General features: G+C 36.9%; 1 protein-coding gene across 4 annotated transcripts in view; it reads right to left on the reverse strand.

Annotated features, from left to right (window-relative positions):
• Positions 1-15487, reverse strand: part of sh3pxd2b (SH3 and PX domains 2B) — a 43234-nt gene that overhangs the window by 12822 nt on the left and 14925 nt on the right. For all 4 annotated transcript variants that reach the window (XM_047379153.1, XM_047379156.1, XM_047379155.1 and 1 more), the window contains exons 3-5: positions 14753-14828; positions 7198-7274; positions 1564-1655 (exon numbers count right to left, since the gene is read on the reverse strand). In XM_047379153.1, the coding sequence (XP_047235109.1) occupies positions 1564-1655; positions 7198-7274; positions 14753-14828 (245 nt within the window). The remainder of the gene's footprint in view (positions 1-1563; positions 1656-7197; positions 7275-14752; positions 14829-15487) is intronic.

Here is a 15487-nt window from a genome sequence, read left to right on the forward strand (position 1 = left end):
CAGTGGAGATGGTGTGTTCAGGGTGATGAGCTGTGTTGCTTTTACGCCAAACATATCATTTTGCATTGTGGCCAAACAGTTTGATTTTGGTTTTATCTGACCAGAGCACCTTCTTCCACATGTTTGGTGTGTCTCCCAGGTGGCTTGTGGCAAACTTTAAACGAGACTTTTTATGGATATTTTTGAGAAATGGCTTTCTTCTTGCCACTCTTCCATAAAGGCCAGATTTGTGCAGTGTACAACTGATTGTTGTCCTATGGACAGACTCTCCCACCTCAGCTGTAGATCTCTGCAGTTCATCCAGAGTGATCATGGGCCTCTTGGCTGCATCTCTGATCAGTCTTCTCCTTGTTCGAGATGAAAGTTTAGAGGGACGGCCGGGTCTTGGTAGATTTGCAGTGGTCTGATACTCCTTCCATTTCAATATGATTGCTTGCACAGTGCTCCTTGAGATGTTTAAAGCTTGGGAAATTTTTTTGTATCCAAATCCGGCTTTAAACTTCTCCACAACAGTATCTCAGACCTGCCTGGTGTGTTCCTTGGTCTTTATGATGCTCTCTGCGCTTTGAACAGAACCCTGAGACTATCACAGAGCAGGTGTATTTATACGGAGACTTGATTACACACAGGTGTATTATATTTATCATCATCAGTCATTTGGGACAACATCGGATCATTCAGAGATCCTCATTGAACTTCTGGAGTGAGTTTGCTGCACTAACAGTAAAGGGGCCGAATAATATTGCACGCCCCACTTTTCAGTTTTTTATTTATTAAAAAAGTTTGACACATCCAATAAATTTCATTCCACTTCACGATTGTGTCCCAATTTTTGTTGATTGTTCACAAAAAAATAGAATTTTACATCTTTATGTTTGAAGCCTGAAATGTGGCAAAAGGTTGGAAAGTTCAAGGGGGCCGAATACTTTTGCAAGGCACTGTATATCATACTATCGGTCACAAGGCTAACTTTCTGAGTTTCCTGCTCACTGAGGCATCTTCAACACCAAACATCATTGTGTGATGACAGAGGTTAAAACTAACAACCTAACTGACAACTGTTGATGAGGACAAACAAATCCCGAGGGCCAAAATGTGAACTTGGCCTCTACTGCCCTAAAGGCGCTAGTAACCTTAATTACTCATTTGAAACAAAGGCATGTGTTGGGTGCTAGTATTTTGAGCCCTTTTTTCCTGCACATAGTTACTGTCAGTGCTGAATATGACTATAATATGTTGAGTTAGATTTTGAGAGACAAAAACCTGTAAAAACTATAAGGAGGCAGCTTGCAGTATCAGCTGTATGTGTGGCAGCTGCAGCTACATGCTAAAGTGCTGACTCTGCACTTAAAATAATGACTAAATGTGCTTCTAGTGGAAAAAAAACAATGGGAAACAGTGTGACATTATGAAATCACGTCATTAGAGGTGTAATGAATGCTCATTACCAGCAGAATGGGTTGTAAATGCACGCAGGATATGGCCTGAGCAACAGAAACAATAATTTTCCATTGTGCATGAAGGAAATCTGAGTTCACATCTGAGTTCATGTGAGTTGCTTACTCCTTGGGTGGGTTAAGGTCTTCAGGTCTGGTCTCAAAAAATACTCGGACTTCTTCACACTGGGAGATGTAGACTGGCAACTGGATCAAAGCCTACAGATGGGAAAATTAGATAAAGACATGAAATATATAAGTTTGTTCTTTTTGGATGACATTTAGATCCGATTAGACTAATTTACTTTAGAAAATTTAATTAATTGCACTCACAATTCCTTAAGAAAAGTTGGGTAGCAATGTAATTTGGCAAAAATCAAAATAATCCTTAGACAGCTGCAGTGTAAGGCAGTATTTTCTTACGGTACTGATAAATTGTTTGTGTCTTGGCTTTCACACCACCAACTTTTTCTACTGCGTTCCCAAATTGCTGCCATGTAAATGATGTAAAAGTGCTGGGGGCTTACTAACTACTAATTTTGCCAAATAGGGTAATGCTAACAGAAAGTGGGTAGCGCTTCAATATGACTGAGAGCTTTAAACCATAACAAGAATTATTGTCACATTAGTCAGCTAGTCAAGTTAAATCTAAAAGGAATAGTTCAGAATTTTCAAAGAGAGGTTTTGCTAAAAGTTTACAAGAAGCTAATATCTTACCTAGGGTAGATACACAGCATCTTGGTAAATCCAGTTTAGTTGGGCCAAGAGGCTTGGCTGATGGCTAGTGACTCTTGGAATAGCTGCTAGGCCAAGACCAAAGCAGACTTCCACCATCCTAAAACAACTTCAATCCCAGAAACATCAATATGTTTGTGTAAAAACTATTTTATGAACATTTGAACTGTTTTCAGTAAACCTGTAATTATTTATGCAGGAAATTGGTGTTGGAGGAGGTGCAGCAGTAATTTTCTCTCTACATGACATATATTGACAACAAAATATGTAAAACAGCTTAAAAAACAAGAAATGTCGCCGCTTAAATGAATGGTATTTTACTGATCTGGTCACTACCTCACAGTAATTGTGATCAGAAACACTTTGCATGCTCTGTTCGCACTACAGGTTACATTCATGAGATAAATTGTGGCACAATGCCTCTTAACACCACTTCTGGTACAAATAATCATAAGCTTCTTTGTAAATAATCACTAAATGCAAACATAAGGATGGTTTAAAGAAGTATGAAATAGCATTCCCATAAACTGCTATGACATTTTTGAGATTGGAGTTGTCTTAAAATAGGGGAAGTCCACTTTGCTTGTGTAAGCTGTACATGTTGAGGATGTTGTACCGTCATTCACTTTTAAATTAATCAAATTACAAGAGACTGCTTTAATAAAATAAACAATCCAACAGCTTCCTATATTGTGTTTCTCAATCATTCTTTTCTTTGGTTCAGATCACAGTTATTGATTGATCATCCCATGTTGAAGACATCTGTGGAGGATTTGTAACAGCGGGCCAATTAGCCCTGAAAACGCAGCTTTAGATGAAAACCAAACAGCACCGTTCAGTTTTCCAGTTACTGCTGTAATCTGTTTCATTCCATCCCTTTCACACAGCCCGTCATTGTATCATTTCTTCATATGTTTTATTTATTTTTATTTTTGTTATCACAATTCAGTTTTATTTTATAGCCTTTCACTTTTTCACATTGTGATGGACAGCAATGAAGCAGATGATTACCTCAACGGTCTATTGATGAAGAGAGAAAACAGTTCTGCTGCCAACAGTTGACTGTATGAGGACCGTCTCCAATTTCAGATAAAGTGAGGCTACTCCTCCATTTGCAGGCAAGCCAAAGCTCTGTGCTATCCATCAAGTTTCCCCTGCTGTTCTCCACCTCTGATTTTAATACTCCTAAGTGTTTCTGTTTTGTCCTTCAGGGGGAAGGAGTCAACCTCTAACAACGGCTGTCACCCACTGATGTAAAGTCATGGTTGATATGAAATGAAAGCCGAAGGCCCAACCCGAGTGTCCTTGTCGCATCTGCAACATTTGGCTTGTCATAGTTAAAAGCACCAGTCTGGCTTGGATTCAAAGGAAGAGTGCAGGTCTTACCACAGACAGGGCACTTCTTTCTTCATTCCAAAATAGAAGTGTGCTTATGAGCACATACATTTTTTCTGATACGCAGTAGATGTCGCAGAAGACTAAATAACAGTTCTTTTCATATCTGGAAATATTAAAGCTAAGAGGCTCATTTTAGATATACAAGTGATTTGTACCAGGGGAAAACTATAACATTAGGTCCAGCAGGCAGTAGTGCTGTGCTAGGCCTTAGGTCAGAGTGCATTGTGAATCTGTTAGCCTCTCTTTGGATTTATTTATCTCCTCGAGCCAGCCTGTGGCCCATCCACTCATTAAGATTCTCCCCAGGGAGGAGACAGGAGAGAGGCTCAGGGTAAATTACATTAAATGGACTTTACGGGTGTTCTTTGCAGAGGGGCACATTAAGGTAATTGCGAGTGCTCGAGTCTGTGTGTGTGCATGTGACAGTGAGCATGTGTGTATTCTCCAAGGAAAAATATTCTGGAACTGAAAGATCTACTTCTCATAAGGGACAGCACAATATGGCTATATGGCTGCACAGTATCTGTTTTTTAAACCAAATGCATGGCATGAATGGGACCTCAGTCAGAAAGAAAGGAGGGCAATAAAGACTTAATTTTTTTACCATGTGTTACAGATTAAAGTAGGTAAGGGTTAATGCTAGGATTAATTAGAGAAGCAGCCAAGAAACCCACGGTAAATCAAGATGAGCTGCAAAGATTCGTGGTTCTGGGGGAAAAGTTGTTCATAGGACAACTATTAGGTGTGCACTCCAGAAATCTGGCCTTTATGGAGGAGTAACTAAAGGACAGCCATTGTTAAAATAAATCATTAAGAAGTTTAATTTGCAGTTTCCCAAAACTCAGGTAAAAGACACATGTGGAAGAAGGTCCTCTGGTCAGTTAACGAAATGAGAAAATATTTGGCCTACATGCAAAATGCATGTGTGGCAGGAAACTTTCAATGCACATTACCCTGAACACAACATCACTAAAACATAAAACATGGTGTTGGCAGCATCATGATGTGGGGAAGCCTTTTTGAGTTGATGTTAAATTGCATAAAGTAAAATATAAAACAATGCTGGGAAAAAAAAAATGATGCAAACACTTGAACAGTGCCTTGCAAGGCACTCTATATGACTTTAAAACAACTAAAGCTAAAATGGTGATAAATGTATTTATTTTGCTAAATGTTGAAAACTGCTGTTTATTTACAGCACTGTGCAAACCGCCAAATTTTTTTAAACAATCCCTGACTCCATGTTTTTTCCCCTCATTCTTTCATCCATAAGAGTTTTCTAACCTGAATAAAAACATACAGCTGCCCAGCTGGGGAAATTCCATATGAGTCAGGATGAAGCCTCAGCTGTAAAACACAGGGGCTGACTCAGCTCTTTCAGGAAAAAGCATGAGCTTCACCTTGCCATCCTGTAACAGTTCAAGCTAAATTCCAAGAGATTATCAAAAACTGAATGCTGTTTTTTAATAAAAGCCTAGCAGAACATTAACATGAAAATCAATAAACTCTACCAGGTAGAGTTTATTGATTTATAGGAAGAAAAAAATGTAATGTAGAATTGTCTCAGCTGTTGCTACAAAACATCCCCAACCAAAGACAGCAATCAACAACTTTAAACATTGCTCTCCCAAACTCTTATTTTTGTCATAAGTGGTTAAAGATGTAGCCTACACCCACTGCGCATTCCTTTAACGCTGCTTGACTAAGAGGCCCCTCCGGGCCTCAGCATTGTGTATCATACAAGTCTCTTCACCTTAGAGGCCTTATGATTTGCTGCTTTTAGTCAGGGTAGAGTTGCATATTAGAGACTAATTTGTAGAGTGAAAACACCATGATATGCCTAATAAAAAACCAGGAGAATAAAAAGTAAATACAGGACAGGTGTAAAGTTATTTTTCCTCAGGGGATTTGTAGCATTACAACAAGCAAACAGAATTAAAAAGAAAAAGACGGGTTGTGCATTTGCTGACTGGAACAAACTCAGCAACAGGATGCTTTTGGTCTTTACCTCAACAGCTGAAAAAGCAAGGCTCAAGCTTAATCCTAAGAAATCCTGAGAAGATACATGTTTGGTCACAAAAATGTTCCAAGTTAAAAAAACAGATACATTTTCTGGATACCACAGATGATATTAGTTGTATTGTATGTGTCAGTATTATAGTTATGTTACATATTGTCACACAGCAGCTTATAGACTTTCACTATTAACTGTTTTTTGCTTCTGCGACAAAAAATAAAAAGCAGCAATTATCCATGTTTTTCTTATCGAGTGATTAATCTCCTTGTTTTAAACTAATGGAATGAGTAACTCACAGGTTTGACCTTTTTTAAACTAATAAACAGCAGAATTTCAGGTGGTCTAACAAACAGCACATCATCCTCCCTTGATCTTGCAGGATGGCTCTGAATGTTGATGGCTGATGTTGCAAATCGTTGGTTTTAATGTAGTTAATTATAGTTGGGAATTAAAAGAACCAGAGCAAATGCATTTTTAATACAGCAAATGTCATGGTTAAATGATAGTTTGAATGTTTTGTCCTTTAAAATAAATCTACTTGTCTTTAGGAAAATTCAAATCAATTAAATTGGGAAACTTTTCCAAATACATATACTGAATAGCAATAAACTGAACTATATCACATGATATTAGAGAACCTGTGTGACCCCTTCTCTTTTCCAATGGTTATAATCAGTCTGACAGAGAGCGGTACCCCCGATCATTGTGGTTTTTAGTATAACAATGGCCACCAGTGGGCTCTAGATGGACAAACTTTATCAGTTTATTATTTTACATAGTACCCCTACACATAGCCCATTCTAAACTCCAAACTCTCAACACTCAGTAGTTTAATCTAACCTCCCCAACAACCCCACACATTTCTAAACCCTTTGTGATGTGCCTTGAGACAACATGTGTTGTGAATTGGCGCTATATAAATAAAACTGAATTGAATTGAATTAGAACATGGGTGAGATTTGATCTGTTAGAATCAGAAATATTTCTCTTCACTTTGAAACTAAATTTAATGTTTACTTTGGAAAATAATGTAAGCAGAATATCTTGATTCAGGACAATATTCTCATTTAATGTTTTTAAAATATAAAAAGATAGCACTAGCTAAACAAATGTGAACTTTGACTAAATTCGAGGTCTATGATTGCTCAGATGAACATTTATTTAAGTTCTTCAAAAGGCAGGTCAATCATCATGAACATTCGAAAGAAAATAAGCTTTCTGTGTGATTTGAAGCGTCACAACGAATTATCTATACTGGGAAAATGGGAATGTTTTAGTTAATACTGATATCTCCTAATATAGAGCCTTATTCTTCGTAGTTCACAGTACAATATCAGGAACACATGCGGTTGCAATTGCAATTGCAAGCACATTGCAATTGCAATATTGCAAACATTGATATTGTGACAATGGCTGTAGATTCGATATGCTATGAAGCTTTAGTTCACAGGAAAATTTTATATTATCTGCCTCATCAATGAGAAAGATAGTAAAACATGCATGGACAATTGTTCTTCATCTGTTTTTAACAATACTTTGTTGTAATTTTAATTTAAGAGAACATTTAAAGAAAATCAAGTAATAAGAGGTGGTAGTGATCATCAAACTCACCCTGCAGTACTCGTTGATAGGCCTCAGTCTCTTCATAGCCACATCTCTGATATGGCTTCTTCTAAACAAAATCTTTCCTAAAGAAACAGAAAAATGATGCCAAGCTTAGTTTTATTAAGCTGTCGATATAAAATATGTACATTTATGCACTCCATGCCTTCTCATTGCCAGTTATTTGCACATAAATATTATTACACAAATAGAGTTGCTATTTTAAAAGATACTAAAGGATAACTACACAAACAAAGCAAGGACACATTGGCTTCTACAAAACATGACAGGTGAGTTAGTATGCAGAGGCAACCCAGACACTTCATCAATAAATCTGACAGCACAATGAGATGAGCAAGAAACCATGTGAATACCTGGCCTTCCTGAGACATGAATAAATTATTTTAGAACAATGTATGTCTGCATGAAAGTTAAGGTTTTTATTCTCAAGTTTTGAATCATCAGCCACAGAAGCACAGACACACTGGGTTGCCTTAACAATAAAAATCAAAACAAAGAACCAACAAATTACAGAGCAAATGGTACTGGAACATTGACTTTACAGCTTGATTAATTTACACTCGAGTTACTAAAGACGTCCTTTTCAATATTTATTTTTAACCAGAGAACTCAAAATAACTAAATACTTGTCCTATGTATGCTAAAGATATATAAAAAAAGATTACACATATAGTAGGATTATAAATAATTATTAAAAACTAATTTGCTCCTTTTTCCCCTAAGCTTTCAGTTTGATTTAAGGAGAGTCTACAAAGAGACAAGCTGTAAATTACACAGATCTTTTATATTGACTTATAAATATAACTGGTGTGTTTTTGCAGTACAGCTAACTATTAACTGCTCAAGCAGCAGTCTCTTATTCTCGACAAAAACAGACACAAAACCACAGGAAATTATATCATAGAAAACTAGGCAGTGTTTAGAAATTAACTCCTTGCCATCTCTGATGAGCTCTTAACCTGGTTAAAACAACTCTTGCATAAAATTTGATAAGATAGTTTTATTTTTTTATTTTATATACCCTCTTAATCCTGTTCAGGGTATTGGGTGGCCTTTAATGCAAGTCAAGGAACATATGTATTTGTATTGCACATTTTTTAAATGTTATGCATTTAAGTAAATGCTACATAAAAATGTAGAAAGAAAAACTCAACTATAGTCAAATACAAGCTGAAATACACCCGTTTCTGTCTACAGCATGTAATTTCAAGACCCAGTCTGGGAATGAAGGTTTAAAGAATATTTGATTATGTAAATAAAAGATAAGCTTGTGCAAATACTTTTACTAACTGCTCATATGGGAAAAAAAGGTAGGCGGTACACTGTTACATGAAATGAGCTATGTTTACCTCTGGTTCTTGCTTTAAAAAAGTCATTATTATTATAAACTATGTATGGGAAACTGTATCCTTTTAGCATTGACTCTACTGTACTCTATGACAGACAGACCCACATAATTACCCTGTTTCATGCTACTTAATTAGACTGCTTATGTTTTGATGATGAATGAGTTGAGTTGCCAACAGAGACATGTACACATATGTATAAAGACCCAAGTAATAAAACAATGATGAAATATTGTAATAAACAAATGTATCCAAACAAAAACCTGGAAAAACCCAAAATGTCCATTGATATGCTTAAATACAGACTAATATGAATCTAATAGATTAGATTAGACAAAAAGATTTAAAAGTGAAAGAAGACACACCCAATCTAAAAATTATCACATTTTCTTCACAAAGCAGACAGGAGGTACCCAGACTGCTCTCAAAAGCTGCAGAGATTTGGTAGTCATCTCTCAGATGTCTACTTCTGCTGCTCCTTGTCATTCTTATTCCTTCCATCGCCGTTCTTTAAACAGAATGTGTTTCTTGAAAGTTTTCCAAAGCTCGTTGGGCTCAGGAGAGAAGCACTGACTCAACACTGCTCACTTTGTATGCGAGGCGACTTGTGGATGCAGCCGATGAAAAGAGCTTGTTAGGGGAGGAAGGAGAGGGGCTGAGACGGTCCTGGAGCCATGGCTGAGAGACAGGCTAGACCTTATGGTCTATTCTGTGCGCCAGAATTGACCAGAGGTATCAAGCAACTGTTGTTTCCCTTGGAAAACTGAGGCATTAAGAGAAAAGATTTACAGTAAGGGCAACACAGAGAGGGCCACTGTTACTCACTTCTTACCCAAAGAGCTAATCTCTTAATCAACAGACTCACCTCTATATTTTGCCTCTTTATGGAGATTTTCTAGTTGCAAATAGTGTTCGATAATTTCAAAGCTGGTTGTAGTGATGAAAATCTAAACCTGTTTTTTGGATTTGATTAGAAGCCTTATGTTTGAATGTAACAAAAGTGGATTTTAGAATTTTCAAAAGATTAGCCAAACTAGAAACACGACCAAATACCAAAGGTTCTCAGGGCTGAGGTGATGTATTTGGTAGATTTTTATCTCATTCCTAAAAGACTTGACTTGAGAGTAGAAGAGTTCTTCAAATGACTGGATCACAAAATATTCCATACTTCACATATTTATTAGTCAATGCAGAGGTCATGTGTTACACATGGACTCTTACTGCACGGTCGCACAATTTGTGTCTGTTTATATTACGGGTGATGGAGAAAAACAGTAGATAATGCCAGTAAAAGCCAAAAAAGGCCAGCATTGCCTTATGTTTTAGACTAGGTCAAACTCAAGGAAAGCAGAAATACATTACAGTAAACGTAGTTAGCGTAGCACAATCATGCAGCATCAGTAACAACATTACTGATGGAGTGATATTTGATTGCTGAAATGACATTACACGCTGGCACAAATAGTCCTAATTATTGGATGAATAAGCAATGCAGCACCCTGCATCATGCACAAACAAGAGACATGAATTACAAATATGGCAAATGAGGATTTGTAACAATGCACCCAACAGATTTGGTGGCTCAGAATGTGTGTCTTGACACAGTTTTAGGAAATTTAGAATTTGTGGCCTTCATTCACAGAGAGATTGGGGTAGACATGCAAGTATGGTCCCAGCAAAGGCCAAAGACCAGCAGCCTCCATATATGAGGCACCCACTCCAACACCTCACCCAGTGCCACCCCAGTTAGTTCTCGTTTTGACTCTAGAATAGCTATGTTATTCCATATCAATATAATTGTTATAAATTCCAAAAATTACCATGTAATTTCCATGTAAAGTTTGTAATTTGGAATATTTCCCAAAATTCTTCGAACTTCCCCTTAAACGTTTCTACCCCTTTGCAACGATACAAAGAATATCAAATGTTTTAGGTCAGGTTTAGGTTGTTCTCTGTCTACATACCTGCTAAAGTATCTGACATTTCATGTGAATTACCTAAAGCCTTTAACTTCATGTTGTATACATTATGAAAACTCATATCAGGATATAAAGAGGTATTTAAGGTAACTGTTATGTACATAAAAAAGAAATTCTGAATCACCTCTAGATAGAGAGCCAGGATATGTGTGTGCAGCACAATCCTGCTGGCAGTAGAGCTAGCCGTCCGCAGTTCCATATCACCTTGTTCTGAGATATTTTGGAATTAAAATCGAGGAAATACAAGATAGGTGTTAGTTAGGTGTTTTGTGCAAACATTTATTGTGGTGGACGTTGTGTTGGATTGCTGTAGTAATAAAAACCCAAGAGAGATCCCCAGAGCTCTACAGAGAAGCAACAAGGAGGCTCACTGGAATGGAGAAGGCTGCTTTATTGGGCAGTTTCTTAGCTTTGTATTACCTCCGCCAAGGAGGTTATGTTTTCAGTTGAGTTTGTTTGTCTGTGTGCTTGTTAGCGGAAAAAGTAACCAATAAATTCTTTATTTTTTTAATTTTCTTTTAAAATGTTTTCAACCAGAGTTGTGTCTTAGACCGAGAAAGAATCCATTCATTTTGGTGGTGATCTGGATCACTATCCGGATCCAGACTTTATTTTTCTATAACGTCAGTGACCCTACGTTGGTTGGATGGCAGAAGTTTACAGTCTGACTGTCTTATTTGCGAAATATTTAACATTTCTATTTATGTGATGATAAAATGTTCACTATTGTTGTTTTGATGTATTTGGTGTTTTTCATACATATTATGTCTGTTCTTTTGTCTGTCTACAAAGCACTTGGAATTACTGCATACCGAGTATGAAAGGTGCTATGGAAAGAAAGTTATGCTTTGTATTTTATTTTTTAAACTTTCAGTCTCCATCAGCCATGAAGCACAAACAAAATATCCACAGCCTGACTTTAAAAAATGGTGTGAATATTAACATGTTAGACAAAGAGTAGCAACTTTTATTCTTCACGATGCTAACTGTACTAGGGTCACCATCATGTTTTGAACTTTATTTTACTAAAATATTAAAATAGTGTTTCATTTCACTCGTGTACACAGCCAATGTGGCAATATTGCTACACATTAACAATTCATGATTATTCACAACAGAAAGGCTTCTTAAATAGGACCTTTTTGGCTAGCAGAAGCAACCTTTTTCTATCAGGTTATACCCCAAAAAAGCTAAATAGTTGAGGGATGACGTTTTTTTTTTTTTATAAAGTTATGTTCTGAGGTATGTGGGATCTGATCTGAGGCCAAAACAAACACTGATTGGCACACATCTAGAAATATATTGGAATGTTCAAGTTTTAATTGTCGGGACCCACAGCCATGGTTACAACATGAAAGGCCAGTACAAACTTTTCTGGAACTTCCAAAATAAATTGCATTAACCTACTTCCAGCAACTGAGGAAAGCAGACTTCCCATGATGCCACTGGCTGTATAAAAGCACCCCCCTTTCCAGTGGTCCGCTCTCTTCCACTGTTCCTCTTTGCGGGACCGGGATCGGAGAGACGGCGTGCTAATGTCTCTTTGCTGGCAAACAGACATAAACTCTTCAAACTGGATCCAAGGGTGTCATAAGATCACGAGATCATATGCACAAGTTAAGTACTGATGAATTACTGTTGATAGAATCTGGTATTCATTCATAAAAAGGGGTAAATTAAGGTATAAGCATTGCTTACTTCCTCTCTGAGGCCTGCAGAAGCAAACTGTCCCAGAGAAGTCCCCAGTAGAGACGCTGTCTCTACAAGCCGAGTGAAGCGGTTTTCCCTGCCTGAGAGAAGGACAACAGGAGCCGCATCACCGTGGTTACGGTAACGTAACAACCGCCACTCCCCACAGCTAAGGAGGTTAGCTGTAGCTAACCGTTTAAAGACTGGACGTTTCTTCAAACTTCAAACTTGGACAACGTTCTTCACCACAGCTCATGAAGTCAAGTGTTTGGGCAGAATAATATAGAAGTAATTTAGATTGAAATGATCTAAACGTTTTCCATTTTATGAAGTTTGGTTTTGTGTTCTTTGTTTGTATGTTTTAAAGTTAAGACAAACTTTATTTAAAGGGTGATTTTAAACAGAAGATTGATCACAACGTGCCGTCCGCGCTTGTGCATTTTAACCCTTTTATTGATGGTGTTTTTAAAGGTGTGTGTTTGATTCTGGTGCTAAGCTATCAGCCTCTTTTATTAGCTTCAACTGCTAACAGGTAAGGACTGTGCCTGCTGCCAAATAATATTTACCCAGAAAAGTTTAGTTTTCAATCCAGTAAATAATGTGTCCCTAACATAATTTTACTAAATTTGATAACTAAGTAAACACCATTAAGCCCCATTTCTCCCGAAATAATTGTCTCTTTTCCAAAATATTCCCTTAAATATTCTACCAATTCCTTTAATAATATTTCTTTAAATATTATTCTAATAAATAAAGGCAGCTAATGAGACCCCATTGAGAATTCGTCATCCAGAAGGTTGGTTTTATTCAGCAGATCATTCTTAAAACATTATTTTATTAAAATAATAATTATCTGATCTTGCATTGTGAATGGTTGTTTAAGTTATTTCCAAGACTAACTTCATGTCACTTCCAGTTTCTTCAAGATAATCCTTGGTTCTCAAACATAAACATTGCTGTTGCATCACTCTTTTCGGTCATGATTTTCAATCATCTCTCATCAACTTGTTTATATTGTACATAGCCCATTAGTCTTCCCTATTCTTTAATTCTGCTTGGTAGTTAGTTGGATTGTTTTAGCATAGTAAAGAGTTTGTTCATTGAAATATATTTGACTTTGAGTTGACTTATTTTTATTAATAAATTCTTGTATTTTAAGAAATTGTGTGAATTCATTCCATGTATGTGCAGAGTTTATGCTGTTCAATAATGTCAGAGCTCATCTCACACCTTTCTATTTTGTCCTAATACCATCGCCTTACTGGGCTGGTATTCACCGGACAACCCTTAACAGACCGAAATATTATTTGATTAAATATTAAAATATTAATATTACATGTTAAATAATATTCTCAGATTCATAATCCTTACATAATTAACTTTCAGGAGTATTTTGTGTTTTTGTTTCTGAAATGTAACAGATTCAGAACAATATGCAATCAAGCAGTTGGTTAATATACTTGAGAAACGAACAAAAATATTCCACTGTGTACACAGACAGAAAAACCTTGGTGACTTTAACAAACCAAACCAAGAGGGAAAACCACTTCAGTGCTTAGTAAGGCTGACCTCGCTCCAGACTTGCTTTATAGCAAATTACTTTCTTGGCTGTTAGGAAACATCAGCAGTTCAGACAACACATGGAATCCTTTAGAGAGAAACTTGTGCTCTGATCTAGGATCTGAAACTTGATGTTCTTCAGAATCACCCCTTTTGAGTCTCTTAGCATTAAGCTAGCTTTTTACACCACTTTGTCCTGCCATTTCAGTGTACTGAATGCAGATTACTCTTTGACATTCTACTAACAGCTCTACAAGAACAGGGTGTGAAACATCTTTAAGAGCACACAGAGAAATGAGCATGAGAAATGCAATGTACAAAAATTAGTTTCACTGGAGGACAGAAAATAATACAAGGAGGAATCACAGGAAGTAGACAGGAAGTTCCAGAAAAATGGCAACTTAATCCAGCAGACACTAGTTTATGACAACCATGGTATAAAAACCTTTTTCCTTTCTTCCCCAGCCTTTATCTCAGAGTTCATCAAACATTACATGTGTGTTGTGCTTTTAGTACGACATCTCTCAATGAGTTCCAGACCTGCATAGACCTAAAAAAAATACTTTCCCCCTCCCACCTTATGCCTGCATGGTGGGGGATATGTGGGTGGAGTCCATGGATTTTGTCTTTTTTCCTTCTCTTAAAGGATTACTTAGAGAAGGATTCAAAAAGTTGTTCAAGTACACAGAAAACACTGAAAGTCTCTTGTATTTTTAAAAAAAGAAACCAGTTATGATTCACTTTAGATAGTAATAGGGCTACGATAAGATGTTTTAACTTTACTCATTGTAACTTTGCACCAGAGAAATATTCAGCTTAGATTGATTTGTTGTAGTTTTCTTCACAGAAACATTAAAGGTACAGTCAACTACCCCAGCTCATAATGACGTATTTGTGCCTTCTCTCATTTTGCTTAAAGGTTATAAATGTGTCACTGTTGTGCAGTTTATGTTTGTATTTAACTCTCACCTGGTAAGAATGGAATGATTCTGCGCTTTGGGTCCTTTTGGCCTCCCTCCGCTGGGAATTTATCCAGCAATTCCATCTGAAAGCCCCAAAATGATTTGAAAGTTATTAGCACGTGTAGTATTTACATTCAAACATACACATATTGGCTGAATAAAAAATGGAGAGTTGCAGGTGATGAGGAAGTGAAATTTTATAAATCAGCACTTCCTACAGGGAATTGGGCCAATAGGGGCAGGTCTGACAATGATTAGGGAATGTTCTGAACCAGATGGTATGTTTTTCCCCCTCAGCTTCAGATGTTGCTGTTGTTGAGGAGGCTGCTAGCAGCCAGGAAGCACTGACATAGTGGAACATTTCTGCTACCATCTTTTCTAAGAAAAAAAGGCAATGAGCTCTGCTTCTTTGTTGCTCTAAATTTTTTCTTTTTCTCTTGATTCTTCTATCTCAGCAATTAAAGCTTATAAGAAAACCTGTCTGCATGCAACCTGGATGCAGTTAAAGTAAAAAAAAAAACTATACCCACACGATTGTTTTGGCCCAGACAATTGTAGTGCATGTTCACTTCCTAAAGGGGATTTTAACGGTGTCAAAACATTAGAGTCCCAGCAAACTGAGTCATTTAAGGTTTTAACACAACAAATTAAAAAAATAAGTACTTCCAAAACACAGGAAAAATCACCTTTCAGTTGAATACATAATTACCAGCACACAAAAATATGTTTTAATAATAATAGT

Source organism: Girardinichthys multiradiatus, chromosome 11 (assembly GCF_021462225.1).
Source record: "Girardinichthys multiradiatus isolate DD_20200921_A chromosome 11, DD_fGirMul_XY1, whole genome shotgun sequence".
Taxonomy (NCBI): Eukaryota; Metazoa; Chordata; class Actinopteri; order Cyprinodontiformes; family Goodeidae; genus Girardinichthys; species Girardinichthys multiradiatus.